Source organism: Cebidichthys violaceus, unplaced genomic scaffold, assembly GCF_023349555.1.
Source record: "Cebidichthys violaceus isolate CVI_PGR_0920_01 unplaced genomic scaffold, fCebVio1.0.p SCAF_59, whole genome shotgun sequence".
In the NCBI taxonomy this organism is placed as follows: Eukaryota; Metazoa; Chordata; class Actinopteri; order Perciformes; family Stichaeidae; genus Cebidichthys; species Cebidichthys violaceus.
Window position 1 is genome coordinate 200,883 of NW_027176805.1, and position 20,479 is coordinate 221,361.

At 44.0% G+C, this 20,479-nt stretch overlaps 1 protein-coding gene across 1 annotated transcript; it reads right to left on the reverse strand.

Moving 5' to 3' along the window:
- Positions 1–975: 975 nt before the first annotated feature.
- On the reverse strand, positions 976–20,350 carry LOC137888949 (cilia- and flagella-associated protein 44). The gene is made up of 34 exons (XM_068732479.1): positions 20,036–20,350; positions 19,497–19,629; positions 19,208–19,370; positions 17,673–17,775; positions 17,362–17,578; positions 17,157–17,271; positions 16,565–16,729; positions 16,118–16,273; positions 15,967–16,014; positions 15,183–15,282; positions 14,963–15,057; positions 14,668–14,874; positions 14,021–14,131; positions 13,785–13,937; positions 13,267–13,467; positions 12,308–12,450; positions 11,540–11,819; positions 10,463–10,518; positions 10,043–10,205; positions 9,266–9,396; positions 8,599–8,810; positions 8,036–8,180; positions 7,665–7,842; positions 7,315–7,556; positions 6,496–6,745; positions 6,151–6,354; positions 5,548–5,743; positions 5,275–5,379; positions 4,400–4,530; positions 3,379–3,495; positions 3,087–3,288; positions 2,775–2,935; positions 2,362–2,496; positions 976–1,395 (listed from the first exon to the last, which is right to left on the reverse strand). The coding sequence occupies exons 1-34, from the start codon at positions 20,109–20,111 to the stop codon at positions 1,036–1,038; spliced, it is 5,454 nt and encodes a 1,817-aa protein (XP_068588580.1). The 5' UTR covers positions 20,112–20,350; the 3' UTR covers positions 976–1,035.
- Positions 20,351–20,479: the final 129 nt, after the last annotated feature.

Sequence of the window (20,479 nt, forward strand, 5' to 3'; positions counted from 1 at the left end):
TTCTCCATGAAGTACCTCACCCAAGGTCTTGTTTTTTTTACATGCTAATGTTTTGGTATGTTGTCCTTATAGGAGTGGTCTCAAACATTGCATACAATGTTTGGCGGAACACGGCTTGACTTTTACAATATTTAACAACACTGTTTTGCCTCAGGCAATCTAAGGAGTGGTTTCAGCGAGGCGTTGCGTGTCTATGAAAATCTGCGTTCACGTGTGTACTTGTGTGCTTGTGAAATATCAAAAGTCACGGCTCAAGAACTGTCCCTAATATGGATGTGAAAGATACTAGCATACTATTAAACTAAGTATGACATTACATTGAGTATATACAGTTGTGCATTTTAACTGGATTTTGTGTACAGAAAAAATCCTGGGATGTATAGTTATTAGATTCCAAAGGATTTCTGAGTATGAGACGTGATTTTACTGGACATACCGCCCTAAAATGCATAAAAGCGGGGGGGGGGGGGGGGGGGGGGGGCTGTATTCCTGATACAGCATTTGAATGCAGCATCTGTTTATAGAGATTAAATTCAGTGTGAACAGTCTGCTGGTAATGGTAATGGTTGATTTAGAAGGCACCCTCAGTATGCACTACATCCTGATTGAGTATGTAGTACGCAGTGCGTTAGAATACGATTTGAGCGGGTTGACCTCCTGCTCCCGGATGTCTGTGAGGCAAGTTGGCCAATTTGGAGAATAGGTAGTGAGGATAGGTAGTGAGGATAGGTAGTGAGGATAGGTAACCACTACACAGTGAATACGACTCAAAACACAAAATGTAGCAGTAGACAGTCAGACTCAAAGGTAGGCTTACGTTATCACTAAAATAGAGAGCTCTGAATGATCAGTAAGATGGATAGCAACATATGAATTTATGAATTACCTGCCAATTAGGCCGCAAAGAGGGATCACAGCAGTCAACCAACTGAAGTATTTTTTTAATCCAAACAATAGCAAAAATTCCGAAGAAAGTGCTATTATTGAGCACAGTTCCCTTGCTTTACAGTGACAGTGTGCATTTTCTGTCCTCAGTTAAATAGCTCCCGGTCTGCTGGGCGACTTTTGTACTTTGAGCTGATCCTCGTCTGTTGGTGTGGCGGACAAGGGGGCGAGCGGGGGCAGCGAGGCACGGTGGGCCGGGAGGACGTGGCCTTCTTTACGGGACACGAAGCCAGTGTGGGTGCAGCCTCTGAGGGTGGGCGAGGGGGCGAGCGGGGGCAGCGAGGGCAGCGGGGCCTGGCCCGGGGGCAGGACGTGGCCTCCTTGACGGGACAGGAGGGCAATCTCTCTCCTGAGGGCTTTGGCCTGCTGCGATTGGGTTTTCACCAGCCCATGGAGCCTCCAAATCTCCTCCTGATCCACACGTCTCCTGTTATCCTGGAACTGTCTGCCCTGCATACACACAAAGAGATAACTATAATAAACATAAAAGTAAAAGTGCCCACGGGAGACGGGATGACATGAGGCAAAAGGGCTCTGGGCCAGACTCAAACTGCGGCCACTGCGGCAAAGACCTTAATGGTCACAATCTACGCAGAGAGCTACCAGAGTGCCTCCAATTTCATTTATTTTTTACATTTTTGTTTACAGGTGTTGTAAATTATTCGCAACAAACACTCAACACAGTGCATCTGGTCTTAATGCTGCTGTGATGTCCATATAAAATAAAATAGACCAACTAACTCACAAATATGTCACACGTTTTCACGTCAAAGTGTCTCCTCCAGCGTCTCTGAGTATCTGGGTCGTGAGCTACTGAATGCTCCACTATGTTCACCAGCTAGAAATGTGCCATACAGGCTAAAAGACACTACAATGCTCCGTGGAGCTCCACAGATGGTTATAATTCCCCTGTGGGTTCATCACATAACGTGTAGTTATTTCACATTGTTGATATTAAAACACTGATGTATTTTTTTTTTATTAAATTAAGGGAATAAAATAATGTACCTCACTGACGAAAAACGTCTCCAGTTCAACATGTTGACCAGCTACTAATTCATGTCTCTTTACATGTTTAATGTTATTTAAAAGCTCACATATGTGCAATGACTGTCCTGTCGCCCTTTGCAGATTCATGATGTAACTAAAACTCTGTTTGAACAAAGGTTGGGGCCCGCTGACTCAACTCAAAACTACAATTAACGCCTCATAATAATGAGCGAAAATCGACCAGATGTATGTACGGACAGACGGACGGAGAATCCGAAAACATAACGCCTCCGGGCCAAGGCTGTCCAGACGTGGAAGCATAAGCAAGGTCAGCGAAAGGGAAGTTGGAATCTACCATATTAGCATTGTGGTTCCCAGCTTTGATCAATATCACATATGAAATGATTTCAATACGCAGAAAATTACCATTTTCTTCTGCCTGGCGTTGAGTTTACGCTCCAGTTCCATTGTCTGGTCCAAGAGATTGGTCTTGCAGAGGACAAGCTCTGTGTTACGCCTGGTTACCTCCATCAGAGCCTGATGGGCCTCTTCTACCTTCAACTGAATATCACACACAAATCCAGAAAAATAAATATACTCCAATATAAGCTTTTCATTTTCATTTTGCTTTAAAAACAACTTAAAGTTTAACTTCAGGTAAAGAGGATCAGAACAAAATAGATATCTCACACTTGCCTAAGGCCCGCGCGCGCGCGCACACACACACACACACACACACACACACACACACACACACACACACACACACACACACACACACACACACACACACACACACACACACACACACACACACACACACACACAGGTCAGCGTACATCCCACTGTTTGATTTCCTTGGCGTATGCAGCTTCTCGGAGGAATTTCTCCTGCTTAAGCTCCTCCACCGTCCTGTTCCCCGACAGCGTCTTGAGAGCCTCCAGATCCACCATCCTCCCAAATTTCAAAATCATCAGCTGGTTGCAGCGCTTCTCCAGCGCTACACCGACACACAACAACACAGAGATCAGTATCTAACAATGTCATTTTCCGGCGCATCTGAATTTCACCGGTATTTCACCCCAACGCATGACCAGAGGTTTCAGGTTAAACCAGATCTAGGCCCAGGCGTTGGCCTGTGGGGAGCTCACCCTGGATGTTGGCGGCCATGTCCCTGCGGTCATGGAGGAGCCTGGCGTGATGCTTGCGCGCCTCACCGCACAGATCTCTCTGCTGACTCTTCTCCGCCTGCAGCTGCTTGATGCGCTCCTGCAGCCTGTTGAGCTCCGTCACGTCCAGCACCAACGCCGGGCTCAGGTCCGACGGCACCGAGCCGTTTACGACAAACTTAATCTGGTTGACGGATGGAGTAATTGCATGAGATGACAAAGTCAAAACACCAGTTTTGTCACCAGTGAGCCTCCACAGTTTTGGGCTGTATACCTGGTGCAGTCTGAGAGGAACCACCACATCCAGTTCGTTCATTTTCTGCTGCTTCTCCCTGTTGATCAACTCAAGGTCGTCCTCTGCTGCCTTCCGACTGGCCTTCATCGATTTCTCCTGCAGAGCCGAGCAGACACAACAAACACACGACAAAGTTTGCATCCTTTGGGCATTTAAAGTACAATCTACCACAATCTATTTGTTTGGGGGGGTAATATGCAATCTAAAAATTTATTAAGGGAAAACATCCCCCACTTTGAGTCCACTTGTAAGAGATACACTCTTTTGGAATTGCTTTCTCTTTCGCCAGAGAGTAAGAACCTTATCACCAAATTTGTGAATTACCTCTCTAAAGGTTTCTGTATCGGTCAACTGTTTGAACAAGATTTGAGAAAAGGGAACTCAATGCTGTGTTGCCTGGTAAAACATGGACGACTGCGCCTCCCTGTATTCATACAGTAGTTGTTCAATAATCAGAAGAAACAGGTTTATTCAGTTCCAAGTGATTCACTGTTTGCAAACATTTTACCTCTCCGTGTCTCCAGTCTGTAAATGTAAATAAAATGTCGGTACATTGTTGCATTTATTTTGGACCCATCCACTAATTCATCCATTCTGGTCAAGAAGTTTTTTGGGCTCCCTTTTTGTAATATTTGCACCCCATTTGACTGCATTTGTATTTAAATTATTTATTATATATTGATTGTTTATTGTATTTCTTCTGTTTTGTTTTACTCTTATTTCTGATGGGTTGTATTTAAAAATCACATGTGGACGATATGTATTAATATGAAGTTTTGTGTCTCAGACGCATGGTTAAAGTGAATTTACTTATCCCTCCCACAGGTGTGTGTGTGTGTGTGTGTGTGCGTTATCAGAAATATGTACACACACACACACACACACACACACACACACACACACACACACCAGTATGTCAGCTGACACAAAGAGCACACATTAGATAGGTAAACATGCCAGATGAGATGAGGAGACAGGAAGATGAAAAGCAGAGTATGACCTTCTTGAAGAGGGTGTCGCACTCCTTCTTCAGAGCTTCAGCACTCTTCCTCTCCTCCGCCAGCAGTTCCTCCAGATCCAGCCGACGCTCACGCAGCCGCAGCGTGTCCTCAAACAACTCGGGGTCGCAGCCTGAGACACACACACACACACACACACACACACACACACAAGCACACAAGTTCATACTTATAGTTGAAACTAAAGTTCTAGCATGTTAAACTTGAAACACACCGCAAAATGCCTCGTGCCTCCTACAACCAGGTCAAGATAATATGCAGTGTATTCAGCTCAGGTCGGGTCCAGATGTATTGCCAAACAATGGCATGTACTGTATTGTTTTGGTCTGTTCGTGTTGGCCACAACTGAAGTGAAGTGCTTGCTGCTCCCTCTCTCCCTGCGGGGGACTGTTAAACTGTTGCGTGGGCAGACTGTCCTCAGGCGATGTCTTTTTTTTTAAAGAGCACAACGTTCTGCATAGATTCTGCGTCTTAGTTTTGCTCTCAAAGTGCACCAGATTGATGCGTTTAAAATCATATTCAAAATCCTGTGAGAAACACTGACCTTAGCACAATTCAACAACTTGGTGCTTCATCCACACACTCTTTGTCACAGCGGATTACAGAAAATGAGCCGCGCAAAAATTGTCGCTCAATAGATTGGCAATGAGTGCTAGCCAATCACAGGAACGAGAGACGCGACTGGGTGCGTCTTAGCCCCCCCCCCCTGCCCAGCCGGCTCACGTTGAAACGTTTTTCAAGTTCTGGAGGCATGTTTTAAACTCAGGGGTTCGGTTTCTCTTTTAGTTAGTAGGAAACCCATTGCAACACTGGTAAGAATTTAAAGGTTCACACTTCACTGTGAAAACATACTGACCTGGTGGGCAAACACTGTCGTCCAGAGAGTCATCATCATCATCATCATCATCATCATCATCATCATCATCCCAGTCATCGTCTTCATCACTGTCCTCCTCTTCCTCTGCAAACACACAATTGGATCATAACGGACACATTGATTTACACACGCACACACACGCACACACACCCACACACACACACACACACACACACACACACACACACACACACACACACACACACACACACACACACACAGCATCACACAATCATACTTGCGTTACTTCACCTTCACTTCCTGTCTGCTCCTTCTTCTTGACACGTTTGATCTTCTTCTTGAAGACTTTGGTCAGAAACTCTTCAAACTTGTTTTCTTTGCGCAGTGAGGCCTGGAAGGAAGCCTTCAGAGCTTTCTCTCTCTCCTGCAGCTTAGCTACGTCTTCCTGCTTCAGTTTCAGCGTTTCATTGAACTCCTCCAGCTCAGACTGAGAGAGAGAGAGAGAGAGAGAGAGAGAGAGAGAGAGAGAGAGAGAGAGAGAGAGAGAGAGAGAGAGAGAGAGAGAGAGAGAGAGTTACGCAGGCAAAGCGGAAGCATGAAATCCTGCTTTGAATCACATCTATGTGGGATAGCTGGATTTATTAAAACAGAAGCATATCTGTTTTGTCAGAAAGATGGTGGACGACTTAAAAACGTGACTGAAACGTCTTTTCCCCGGTCTGTTCTCAGGTCTGTTATTCAAGTTCAAAATCAAACAGCGTGTGTTACTTTAAAACTCACTTTCAAATATACTTACTAAATATACTAATTCAGTAATTCAAATACTGATTTGTAGTGTATACTGACGTAGTGGAAAGAAAAAAAAAAAGGTACAGTCCATAAACTCTCTCCCACCGTGATGCTGCTCTCCTCCTTAATGCGTCCGTTGAGGTTCTCCTGCAGGACGACCTCCCTCCTCTCGAACTCCTTGAGGAGCAGGAGCTCCTGGTAGAGCGTCAGCTGACGGAGGTCGGCCATCTTCAGCTGGCAGTCGAGACGCAGCTTCTCGTGACGCAGCAGCATGAGCTCGGCATCAAACTGACACACTGAACTCTCCATCTGACAATGAAAAACACACATCCAGGGATTATACCACAATGTTATATACTGTCAGCCTGAGATGTTCAGGAAGTTCCAGAAGATATTTTGCTCATGAATATATATTTAACGTCAGTTGCTTTTATTTGATGAAAAACGTACCTGCTCCAGCAGACAGTCCTGCTCGTACAGCAGTCTGACCTCCTCCTCCCTCCGGAGCTCCTCCTCGAGCTCGCTCAGCTCTGCGGCTTCCTCCTCTGCCGTCTCTTCTTCTTCTATGGTTACAGATGAAGCGGACAGACTGGGACTCCCTTCCTCTCCTCTCTCCTCCTCTTCTTCTTCCTCTCCTTCCATCTCTTTCTCCAGCTGCTCCAGCAAACGTGTGGCTCCCTCCTGCTCAATAGACTGGAACCTGTTTGAAAATAAAAAAGGAAATGCCTTCCTTTCAAAAAATACACAATCAGCAGCTAATCAGAACATCCTGGGGATGTTGCTCTGCTATTAGCTTAGCTGTGGTTTCGGTCAGTTTTAAAGTCACATGATCACTTAAACCCCATTACTGTGTCTTAGTTAGCTGCAGTTTAAACTGCACTTGAGTTTTAGTATGAGCCGGGTTGCTGTGTCCTGTAGTTATCACCTGAACTCTTGTAGAGGTCACTGTATCTGAGGTTTAACTAAAACCAGCTGCAGACCTGGTTGAACTGGGGTTTAAAGTGTAGTACCAGGGCTGATTTCTACAGTTCAGATTATATTAATCATTTCTAAAATAAACAAGAGACCATCTTGCGATGTGATCACACCAGTCAGGACACCAAATCGGGCCAGGGTCTTTCAGTGTTATATCTTCCATTTTTTAAAATTATTTTTGATGTGGTCACCCCTTCCCCACACTCACATTTATTATCCATTTCATTCTATTTATATATTTATTTGATTGTTTCTGACTTGGTCTGGGATCAGACTAAAACCTGGCTCTGGTACCTCTGTTCCCTCAGAACCCTGTATCGCGTCAGGGTGGCGTTGCTGTACTGCAGCCTCTTCTCTGGGGTTTCCTCTGGTAGCATAGCGGGCAGTGCAGGTGGAGGGCGGTGGAGGTGGACCGCCAGACGCTGCTGGACCTTCTGGACCTGCTGAGCCTGAGCCTGCAACTGAGACACTAGAAGAACCTTGGAGTCCCGCAACGCCACGATCCGTCCATTCATCTCAGTCTGCTTTTTAAAGATCTAGCGGGATGGACGGAGTCAGTAAAGTAATGTGTTATGCATGCAACCATCATTTATTAATCGACTGATTTGTTTCATTAGATTATTTCTGTGTGTGTGTTTGTGTACATTTTCCTCCAGGCCCATCAGATCCGCTCTCTTCCTCTCAGCATTCATCCTCAGGTGTTTCGGCACCGTAAAGTCTTTGTCTGACTTCAGTTTTAAGTCTCCGATGTTCTCTTTGGCTTCGCGGATGGCCTGCACGTCCTGCGGATCCTCATAGTCCTCGTTTGGCTTCTCTGCGTATCTGAGACACCAACAAGTCATTCCAATTTTGCGCCATCATCGCAATAGTTACAGTACAACCCCATCGCCCCCTAGCGGGTTAATCGGGCACTACAATTTGGAAGCACCATGACCATAAAGAAAAATGGAGGATGCCATGCACATTGAATTTGAGCCCAGATGCCTGAGGCGATGTTGTTGGACGTGACACTCACAGTTGGGCCCATTCCTGCTTCCTCTTCTCTATCTTGGCTCGAGCTTGTTCAGCTTTCTCTGCAGCCTTTCGGAGCCTCTCGACCTGCCGATTTGTCAGCTTTACTTCTGATTTACGAGCCTGCGGGCGGCGCAGCACCTCTTCCTCTGGAGAGCACACACAGGCGATAGGTCAAGCTTGTCTTCCATATACCTCACCCTTATATACTGTACTCTGTCAGATACCCTACCACTGTTAGACCCTTATGATTGAACTATGAACTTAGGTTTATTATTATTTTTTTGTTTTTGTTTATCATATATTGTTGTATTTCTACATTTCATTATTGTTGCACAATTTTGAACGATGTAACAAATTTAAAATACAGGGGAGGGGGGGGGGGGGCAGAGTTATTTTGATATGCTATGTCTTTGTTAATTGCTTTTGTTAAGTGATACAAAAATTGTATTTGATGATACTTTTAGTGCACTTTTTGTACTTTGCAAATTGCCAATAAATATATTTTTAGTACAAAAAAAAGGCATGTTTTTGACAGGTGAAACAAAGACACAAACACTTTTCTACGTTCTAATATGCTGCCGTCTTTCGCAGGCTCGGCTCTTGATTTTATGCGTTCTGGTCCAGCAGCTGGGTCTCCGTCAGTGCGGCTGGGTCTCCTCTGATGTCCGAGCCGGGATGAAGGCTCTGCGAGTGCCGACAGACGGTAAGTGGAGACTCTATGGTCGGTGCCGATGGCAACCACAGTGACCATGCTGGCCTCCAGAGAGTCCTTGAACCTGAAAAAAAAAACACGCAAGAGATGAGGTTTTCATTCTGGAGGCTGGTTGTATCCACTTCCTAACTTTCTACCAACAGGGGCAAAATCTAAATAGAATCAAAATGTCTTAATAAATGAATTCCTGTTTCTGTTGACTCAGAAGGAGGGATGATTTCATCCAAAAAAATGTCAAAAGCCTTTTTTGTTCCATTCTTAAACTTGGTTGAAACATGTGGAGTAAACTAGAAGACTTACCAAAGTCTTAACATAGACAAGTTTCAAATTAGCAAAATAGCATCCAAACATCTCAAAAGGAAAGAAATGACCAATGATTAAAAGACAATAATTAGCAACTATTATTAACTGTATTTAGGTCAATGATACAGCAATTATCTGATTGATTAGATGCCCTTGTGTATGTGTGTGTGTGTGTGTGTGTGTGTGTGTGTGTGTGTGTGTGTGTTTAGTCAGTACCAGTCCTGCAGTTTGCTGAGCGCGACGCTGCAGCGCTCCTCCTCCTCGCCCATCTGCTTCCTGACCTCCCTCACCCGCTGGGCCTTGACCCTCTCTGCCTGCTCACTGAAACGCCGGTCCAGCTGCAGCTCCTACACACACACACACACACACACACACACACACACACACACACACACACACACACACACACACACACACAAATACAGACTTATCCAAACCGTAATGATAATATGCCTTACCCTAACCTTGCACACAAACCAGGTCTTAATCCCAAACCTTAATGGTTTTGTTTTTGAGGGCCATCTTTTCATCCCGCATTGAATCAGTGTGTTAGCGTGCACTAAGTAACAGGGTTGCAGTTGTTTTAATTTTCCTGTTAACAAGAAACAAGTTGTCCATATAGGATAGGGGATTAGTCCCCCTGCTAGACTAACTGAAGGTAAAGATAATCACATGGAGGAATGCTTTCTTGTATTTAAAATAATTCCACTGACTGCGTACTATTTGTACCAAGAGAAAAGGCCAATAGAGGCATTTCTGATATTAGTCAGGCTGTGATGAGAGTTGCTGAGAGGACAGCTGGTACTGAGGACAGTGAGCTAGTGGAGGTCAGGGCTGATGGGGATAAGACGGACAGACGCTTACACACCATTGATGTGTGTGGTTTCTAGCGTGAATCTTTTAGTTTTATACTAAAACCAAACAGCAGCTTCAATGGCAAACCACGGGACGGTGTGTGTGTGTGTGTATGTGTGTGTGTGTGTCTGTCTGTACCGCAGGTTTCAGGCGAACATGCTCCGGCAGACTTTGGTTGACATTCAGCAGCTCTTTAAACTTCTTCTGGAGCTCGGCCAGCTTCTTGTGCTTCGCCGCAATCTTCAGCCCGGCCTCTCGACGCAGGCGGTCCGTCTCCAGCTTCTGCTTGGTCGTCTCTATGCTGGAGGGAGTCAAGGGTTTTTCTGGAGTTACAGTGACAGCTAAATATAGATGAAGCAAAATGTTAAATATAATATATTAATTAAACAAATGATAAAATAAAGAGACAATACAGTTTTCTACTGTGCAAATAACTTTCACGAATAGAAACACAGAAAGTAACAAAACTGATACTAAGAGATACACAGAAGACAAGAATGAAGGGACAAAATAAAAGAGGAGGACCAAATCATCCCTAAACGGATAATTCACGCTCACCTGTAGGCAGCTGGGTCCTCAATGTCCTGGGCTAACGCCTCATTCTCAAGACCCACCTGTTAGAATACCATGTAAACAAGAGGATTACCATCTACAACCATCCATTTGGCCAACATGCAACACTCCAAAACAGGTTGGTTTTTTTTGCCCCCAACAGCAATTAACATCTTCTCCTCTGTCGTAGACTAATGCAGTTTAAAAACTCATAAGGTTACAAAATGTGAAGAACATTGTTTTTCTATATGTGTCACTGTCCTTTGGTTTTCACCTGCAACGGACACAGCAAACTAATCTTATGAAGGAAATACATCTAATTGCAAGAAGATGTTGAAAAATGTTTTTCACATTTACCAAACTTCAGTTACTGCATTTATAAGCCCACATACTCGTACCTGGCTCATGTAGAAGGAGCTCATTTGCCATTGTCAATTTTATTTCTATATCAATCTGTACAACATCCTCTGTCCTTAGCGCCTCGATGTCGATCAATCAAAAAAGTCCACAAAACAATCTAACAAGAAGCAAGACATAGAATCTACAGCCATGCTAGCGAGGTTGTACTAAGGCACAGCACTGCGTTGAGCTAAATGCTAATATCGACATGCTAACATGCCGACAATGTCCATGCTAACATCCTGATGTTAAGCAGGTATGTTCTCCCTGTTCACCATCTTGGTTCAGCATGTTAGCATGTTGATATGGTCATTAATCTTGACCTGGTGACAACACAAGATGAAAAGTTAATATCTGTCGCATTAGCTACAGTATGTAGCTCAAAAGTGACCCTCACGATGGCTCTAGGGTTATTAGAATACATCCTCTGGGAACCATGAATGTCTGTACCAAATTGTGTGCCAATTCATCCAGTATGCGTAGATATATTCCACCAGATAAGTGAAAATATTGATCTGCTGGTGGCACTAGTGGAAATATCAAAGTCGACAAGATTCAACCTCTGGGGAACATGATCGTCTACAAAATATCATTCTATGTCTGTCGATCCATCCAATAGTGGTGGAGCGACTGACAGATAGACTTTGTTCGTCCATAGAGCCACAATGCATAAAGTGGACTGACCCTGGGTGAAGGAACCATGGCCCCCTTTCTCTGCAGGCCTTTCTGTAGCTCCTCTGGAGGAAGCAGGCTGAAGGAGAAGATGTTGCCGTCGTCCCCCGCGGTCAGCACAAACAGGTCGTCGTGGCTGCAGCGGATGTTCCGCAGGTGTCCGTACTGGTTGTCGTGGACACTGAGAGCCCAGTAGGCCTGCATGGAGGTGAGGCTGCTGTCGCCGGGCTGCAGAGGGTAAACCCTGATGAAGCCCGAGTGCATGCCGCAGAGCAGCAGCTGCCTGTTGAAGCTACACAGCAAAACACCAGGAGGGGAACTTTATACAGGTACGAGCACCGTGGCTCTAAATGTGAAGGGGCCTCTAAAGTTTGCCACGTAAAGAGTTCCTTGATTTCTGGCCTTATTTCACACAGTTTTTGCTTCAGAAGATTGTTTTGTTTTCTGTCCAATATAGTCCAATATACACTCTCCTTTTAGCTCTGTTTTGGTCTTAACAAACTCCAAATATGTGGCTCTTTAGCAGCTAAATGTTTCACGCCGTCTTCTACAGCTACTTATTAACTGTCTGTGCAATTGTGTTTATCTGAGTTAGTTTGTTGCCCGTTGCTGCTGAAATTGCGATTAATAAGAGACTGAAACAGGCAGTTCATGAGAGTTGATGACGGTTTTCTGTGGGTTCAGCACTACGTGTGACATTTTCACATTAAATGTAGTCATTTGATCTTGGAATCATTGTTGGTATAAAGAAGACGGATTTGTTAGTTTTCCTCCGGCTACCTGAAGGTGACAGAGCGAATGGGGTCGTCATCTGCGCTGTGGACGGGCAGGAAGTCAAAGGGCTCATCCTGCCGCTGGTCCGGATCCTGGTCCTGCTTCTCAGAGAACTTACAGTGATACAGGAAACCTGAGTCAAAGCCACCCTGCAGGAGAAATGGATTCAATCTTTAAGGAAAAAACTAATCTCTGGGATTGTTTCTGTGATAAGGTATTATCATTTAATCTTGTTTCGATTAAACTGTGGGCCTGGGTATCGTTTTTTGATAATAGTTTCGAAACATACCCGTGTTATGGTACACCGTACAATTTTGGAGTGTTTTCTATATATAATTTGTTGTTATCTAATACGTTGACTTAGCTTTTTTACACTGGACCAAATACTTGAAAGTTTACAGTAATGCTGCCCCGCTGTGAGTTATTAGAAAACATGCCGTCATTCCGGAAGCAAGAGAGGTGCGACTTGTTACAGAACAGCGTCAGCGTGTCGCACAATGCCGGCTGCCTCTTTTACACAGACGTTTAAGTTACTACCTCCACTGCCGGCGGAACGACGCCCTTCATTTCGTACCTTTTATACAGAACGGCAACAGCGCAACATTCCTGCCTTGATGCCTTCAACAGACTGCGTGAAAGGGGCTACTGATTGCAGGTTGAGACTTCTTATTTATATGATATTATATATACATTTTGAGATAGAATTGTGCAGTGACAAGCAATACATAGTGTGTGTGTGTGTGTGTGTGTGTGTGTGTGTGTGTGTGTGTCTGTGCGTGTGTGTGATCCTGATTTAGGCTACCTTTGAGGACACATTTCAGACTAAAGACCAGTTAGATGGGTTGTCCAATTGGGGACAAAAGCTGTGTCGCCTTTGGGAAAAAGCTGATTTCTGGGTCAGTGGTTCAGGTTGGGTGAGGGGATATGGTTAGCGGCGTTGTGTGTGTGTGTTTGTGTGTGTGTACCATGGAGAGCCAGAACTGGCCAGGTTGTGAGTAGAAGCCACAGTAGAGAGGACTCGGAGGGTCGGGGATGGAGATAGCGGGCAACTCCTCCTCTTCTTCCTCTGGCTCTGCGTCCAGCTGCTTTGATTCTTTCAACCTCTCTTCTCTCTCTTTCTTCTTCTTCTCCTTTACTGCTTGACGTCTTGCGATTTCCTCCTCTCTCTAAAATACACAAACACACAAATGAAGATGTGAATGGTCTAAACCTGACGTGGAGTTAGTTATTGCCGCAAAAATCATGCAGATATAGTTTTTAAAAAATGTAATAAGAAGAAGAAGAAGAAGAAGAAGAAGAAGAAGAAGAAGAAGAAGAAAGGAAATGAAGGAAAGAAAATTACTTGAATGACACTCGACGAGTAATTATGGTGTCGATTATAAACAAAACATACAGTATGACGTAATACAGCCATAAAAAGGGACATAATCATTATTATCAACAATTAATACCCTACAAACGAAATCTAAGACAAAGCCCAGACCTTGATTCGAGATTTGATACTCCTGAACCTGAAATGTATGCTGGGCAGCTCAGACAGCTGGAAGCTTTTGGTCGGCCTCTGGGCCTCTGGATCAGGCCCGTGCACCTCGACCACATGACCGCTCTGACACAGGATGAGCAGCCTGCTTTCACTCTGGGTAAAATGGGAACAGAAATCGGTTGATTTTTTCCTCACAAGAGACATTTGTGTGCAAGAGGGTGGGAGACCGGCCTTACGTGGGAATGAGGTGACCACTCCAGCGCCTGCACCGGCCCAGGAACGTGGACAAAGCCGATGGGGTTGTATTTCTCCCCGACGGCGAAGAAGAACACAGTGCTGTCTGAGCTCTGAGGGGGAGGGGCGGAGGTGAGAGGTCAGAAAGGTGAGACGAATAAGTGAAACAAAACCATGGGCTAATTATGTGTCTATAGCAACTTCTCAAACCATTCCACCAGTGGTAATGTCCACCCGATTAGTATTTCTATGGTAGGTCAGAATTTATGTGAATTTTGATATTCACACAAAACCAAGCCAGTTGTTTGATCTTTGTGTTTTTAATTTCGTCTTGCAAAGTAAAGATGTTAATTGTGTTGTTTCCGTTAGAATAATCGTTCGACCAATGACATCCATGTGTGTTTAATGCTTATGAGATTGAGGGTGAGGTGATATCAAGAGCTTGTCATCGTTTCTCTGCCCAGCTAATTCATATTGATCATTACCACATAGCTGTCGGCAATAACAAAGGAGCAAAATACAAACCTTTCAAGCCCACAGTCAGCGAGTGTTAAGACTCAAAAGACAGGTTTTAAGGTATTCCTTCAAACCTTTAGGTCTATTTCAAAACATTTTCTGAAACCCGGTGTTTTCATGGAAAACCTCTTACCCCCGTGGCTAAGATCTCTCCATTTCGCTCATATGCAACAGCAGTTACATGGGCATTATGGGGTTTGAAGGCCTGTTTGAGGCGCAGCTTGGCATCTCCTTTGGGGCTGCGCCCGGTGACCACGTGCAGCCTTTGAGGGTCGTACAGCTCCAGTAACCGGACCACCCCGTCCTCAAAGCCGGTCACCAGTAGACCACTCTGGTTCACCTAAAGACAAAATGCCAGAGCCTCACAGGTCCGTTTTCAGTGAGCGCTCTTGTGGGAGCGTGACACATTTTCACATCAACACACTCACCAAAGGTGGAGCCCAGCTGAGGGCAGTTCCGCCCTGATTGAAGCGACTGCTGGTCAGCTCTCTTTTGGCCAGGAAGTCAAAAACTTTGACTGAACCTGGAGATCAGGGACAGAGGCAGACAGAGTACCTTTTTATAATGCGTGTGTGTGTGTGTAAATGTGTCCGTGTATTTGCGAACATGTACTGCAAGTGTGCAGGTGTGGGAATGCGTGGCACTCGCGGTCTAGAGCGGTCGTGGCCATCAGGTGAGATTTCCTCGACACGTCCAGGCCCTGGATCGCCCCGGCGTGGAAGGAAAACAGGCACTCTGGATCAGGAGTCTGCACACACAGACGATACACCAACCGTTTCTTCACTGGGAGAGGACACTGCGTATGTTCATCTTACTCATTCATCACAACACGTGACGATAGAATATGGCTTGCTATCAGGCTTGGGGAGTAACAGAATGTAACTGTATTCCGTTACAGAAAGACGTAATCAGATTACCATTATATTTTGTAAAAATGCAGATGTTTGGCAGCGTTACAATTTCAAAATACATTTTAAAATAAATATTAAAATAAATAAAGGATACAATACCCTGCACATGTGCACACATTTCAACACGAGTCTCACACAATGGCTTCTAAAATTTCATTTGTTTGACCTAATTAATTACAATCTGTCCAATTAAAGGCCGAATTGCTGAGTGATTTTTTTTATGTGATGCGACCATCCAATAGTTAAGTGTCATGCAAAAAAAAGGTATACACACGGTATACTCTGTTTTTGTTATTCACAGACTCAATTTAAGCAACTTTCTCTCCTCACACACCCACGTTTTTCTTACAATCACAACAGCTCAGAAATGATTTTGTAAAAAAAAAAAAAAATCACAATTATAGAATGAGAAATGTTAGAAGTGACACCTTAGCTGGCCAAGAATGAAATACGTTGCTCCATACAAAGCTTCAATAAACAAAGCTTAACATACACATAACGTCTCTCTAAAAAAAACTCACAGTGTAGGTGAATGAAAGATCCAGTTTCCAGATGGCTCCGCTGGAATCCTACAAGATCGCATAGTGGAGGGATTAGGTTTGATCAAGCTACGGGCGGATCATGTATTGCGAATGGTTTTAATTAGTGACCTTTGACCTTCGGCCCTCTGACCTGAGCAAAACAGATGAAGGAGTCGGGCACGGAGCTCCGCACCGCAGAGGAGAGGCAGACGTTGTGTCCGACCACCAACTCGTTCATGGGCTCGAGCTCAAACCTGCTGCCGTCGCCGTTATCGTCGGCAGTGTCGATGCTCTCAAAGTCCCAACCCTGCACGGTGGCAGAAGTCATACTTATTAGAAGAAAACTGATTACGGAAAATCTCCATCTGGATAATCATCCCTGCTCGATTAGCTTTTTCCTAAAATAGATTATCTAATTTAAATACAGAGCCTCTTCAGATTGGAACCAAATGACTGTGTATGAATGATGACCAAGCATTCGCACGTGCTCATTGTTCAGTTTAGCAAAAATCATTTTGAAAAACCATCCGAGGTCAAACTTGACGGACACGTTCTAAAAGTGAAGGATACTGAGGTTGTGTTATTGCGAGGATCTCACCCGGACCACTCCGTCAGAGCCAATCGTCATCAGCTGTCCGTCTTCCAGGGCGAAGGGCTGGACCGTCCCAGCGTGGCAGCTCCGCCCCTCCTTACGGCAAATCTCCACCTTGATGCCATTCCCGTCCCACAGCAACAGGTTGCCCCAGTCTGAGCCAGACACCACCTGACAGGAGGAGACGGAGGGCGTCGACGGTCAGAAGTAACTGTTGAGTCTTACAGAGGGTTTTAGAATCCAAAATATTTTGGACCTTGCAAACTGGATTTAGTGGGTTAGAGTTAGGATTTTGTGAGTTAGGATTTTGTGAGGGTCTTGTTCAATTTTTTATATAACATCTTTACTCTATAATAATTGTATATATTGTGTATTGTGACGTGTATTTTTTTTATTTTTTTTTTATATATATAATATTGAGATTTTTATACCTGTGACCTATTGCTGCTCTGGAACCTATTGCTGCTTGTAACGAAATAATTTCCCCTCGTGGGATCAATAAAGTATCTATCTATCTATCTATCTATCTATCTATCTATCTATCTATACATTTACATACATGACAAACCCCAACCTGTCAGAAAAGCGGGGCACAGACCTTTCCTTTAGGAAGTTCCACGTAGCCCTCAATATCAGTCGCTGCAGTTTTCCCAAAATGTCCCATAAGTCCTTGCAACTTAAGGCCTGTGAATGTGCTGGTCGTTTGCCAGAACCTGGGAGAGAGGAGGACAGGGAATTATTCGGCTTCCGATGTCTGCTTTAACAGAGGTGTTGGGTTTTAGGAGGATACAGTATGTTATTACTTGATGTGTCCAGATCCTGAGGATGTGAGCTGACCCGGGTTGTACGGGGAGAAGCTGACTCGGTAGACCTCCTGAGAATCGGCCTTGCAGCTCACCATCACCTTCTCCTTCCTCCAGTCCCACAGCGTCAGCATGTAGTCAGGTGCGCTCCCCACGCTGGCCAGCAGGCTCCCGTCAGGGTTAAAATCCACAAAGCTGTATGCTCGCTCTGTACCGCCTACACACACACACGAAGGTTCAAAGATTAGCATCGATAAAAACATCACATTTGGAATAAAAAGTATATCTCAATGCATCTTGGTCTCATTTACCTCTGAGGATGCAGAACGGTCGTAGCGAGGGATATTCATATACTATGATGTTGGGCTGCTTTCCCTTCTCTGCTACAACAAAGTACTCCTTGCTAGGGTGTGCCTTGACACGCATGCACACACACACACACACACACACACACACACACACACACACACACACACACACACACACACACACACACACAGAAATCATTTTAAAGCAATAATCAGTGATGTATTTTGTCTCCACATACATGTTAATGCAGAATATCACAAATTGGGAGTTAGAAATAAAACATTTTTGTATATGAGTATCTCTGAGAAATTGTATTATACAATTATTGTATTATACAGATCAGTGACCTCATTTAAAATCTTACATCACATCACATCATATATTGTAGGAGGGATCACTGAGCATACGCTTAGGGATGCTGATACAAGCACCTGTAAAACCAAATCTGCAAAGCATTAGATAATGCCTCATTTCCATATTTAAACATTCGTTTTCGGAAAAATAATTGTTTTAATGTAAGTCATCAACTGGGGTAGATTCATGGTGATATTTATTGGGTATTTCCCCCTTCAGTGTCTTGCCAAATGTATGGAATTTTACAACGCATATCTTTAAAGGCTGTTTTCTCAAAATTAGTTTATTTTTCTTCTCAAACGCTGAGTCAGATCTCCGCTTCAGAAGCACTTAGACACACACCAAACTTTCCAGTTTTATTCCTGACTATATTCTGAAGGTGATTACTGAGGGGTTTGTTCAAGTCACAGCCTGATTGACCAAATATTCTATTAGAATAAACATGGTGAACATGTATTATTTTAGAGCTGTTGCCAATATTTTCTGATTTATGGAATGATGAAAAGAGATATCCAAAAACCCCTCGATTAAAACCTTTGACTGTTATATGTCAACAAAATGACATATAACATTTCATTTATAACAAAATGAAACAAGAATTTTAAACCTGATTTCATGATTATGTTATGTATTATTGTTATGGAATTGTCTGTAAATTAGCACATATGCAATAAGATAATGACTTGTTTTCATATTTAAACATAGAATTTCAGAAAAAATGTATAGAAAAAAGAATTGCCTTAATGTATTTAATCAACATGGGGGAGTTTCATGGTTGTATTTATATTTAAATGTGTACTCTATTCACCTGGGGTGTCCCCCCTTTAAAAGCCATACCAGTGTTTCTTTGCTCCTGAACCATAAATCATGCATACTGTATTATACAAACTCTATTTTTTTGTCAAATGATGCACATCATTTTGTGTAGGTGCAGATTGTCAAAGTCACTCTACACTAGAACAGTGAGGACAAGTATAGAGACCTAAATTGCAATTTTTATACAAGCAATACAAAAAGTACTTTCATAATGTAGTATAATATTACATTGTATTGTATTCTATGTGAACTACAATTTCAAAGTTGCACTTGACCCTAAATGTCCGTCTGTTTATCCGTCTCCTCGGTGTTTCCTGCACTCACTCACAGACAGACTGGAGCCTCAGAGGTCACTCAGCCATCTTACCGTGATGGAGCCGATTCCTCCTCCACTGCAGGAGCGGAGGTACCTCTGCTCCTTTGTGGAAACGTCCAGCAGGACTAGCAGGTTGCCTGCTATAAAGATCAGAGTCCTGTCATCCAGGAGCTGCAGGTTCCTCCTGCGCCCACTGTCATAGCCAAAGGAGTGACTGAATGCAGGACGGATTAAGGATCAAGATCAGCATCACTGAAGCATCACCCAAGATTTAGCTTGTCTTCACATTCTCTCACCACCTATTTGCTCAGCACGATGACACAAAGTCAAAGAAGGATACGAGAGGTACAGGAGGTTCTCTGGGATTTCAGAGTCAGGTGTGATGGACGGTCTGGAGTGGAGTTCCTCATATTTGTAGTACATGTCTGCAGAGCGCTGCTTCTTTGATCCCCCTTCAGGCTCCTGCTGCTTCACTAGAGTTCATTGAGAGGGAAGACACATCTGAAGAGGTAAACTCCTCTAACACTTGCAGTCTGCAGAACAACTTTATTGTTAGACCTGGGGAGGAGGAAACATTTGACAGCAGCTTCCAGCCACCATCATGTTCATTTTCCCCCTCAATAATTTGTACTTGGTGTGTCCAGATCCTGTCCAGGCACCATAAAGTATACAGCAGTAAAAATACACACAATAAGTCCACAACTATTTGTCCCGCCCCTTCTCAACTGTGATTGGACGGCTGGGTGAAAAGTGACAGTGAGGAGCGGAGCGTTTTACTCAAAGTTAAACGTTTTAAGCGCTCCAATTGCAAATAAAAAAATACGCTGGCCTCGGTAAAAAAAACAAAACACTTTTGATGGAGAAGGTCCCTAACGTTACCTTCAATGTTTCCCTGCGCCGCTGTGTGTGTGCTCTCAGCCCGCTCACCAACACAAGTCGTGTTTTCTTCCAACATGTCCGCTGTTAATTAATCAACAGCTGCTCTCCAATCTGACCAAAGGCCACTGAGTGTGATAGTAACGTACAACACAGCGTTAGCAACTAGCTAACATTAGAGTTTCAGCTATTCTGTATACAAACTAACAAGTAAACGCTTTACGTGAAAGTTTGACTTGATTGATGTCTGTTAGGCCGTTTTAGTTTGGAGGCGTTGCCAGGCAACGGGGAAAGTCACTCCTCTGCAAAGCATGCTGGTTAAAATATCGCTAACGGTAAGGGTTAATGTTCCACGTCAGAGAGTTGTTGCTGAGACATGTCGGAAAGCATCCTCCATCCTCCTACGCTTTACGACAGCGAGGGTTTAGTTTGATTGGACGTTGTGTG

What these genes read in the sequence shown, in the direction of transcription:
- LOC137888949 (XM_068732479.1), bottom strand. Translation starts at nt 20,111, where the DNA reads ATGTTGGAAGAAAACACGACTTGTGTTGGTGAGCGGGCTGAGAGCACA. An exon ending in AAGCAGGAATGGGCCCAACT is followed by an intron (nt 7,843 to 8,035) that starts GTGAGTGTCACG and finishes TTGGTGTCTCAG; the next exon opens with ATACGCAGAGAAGCCAAACG. An exon ending in AGGAAATCAAACAGTGGGAT is followed by an intron (nt 2,497 to 2,774) that starts GTACGCTGACCT and finishes TGTGATATTCAG; the next exon opens with TTGAAGGTAGAAGAGGCCCA.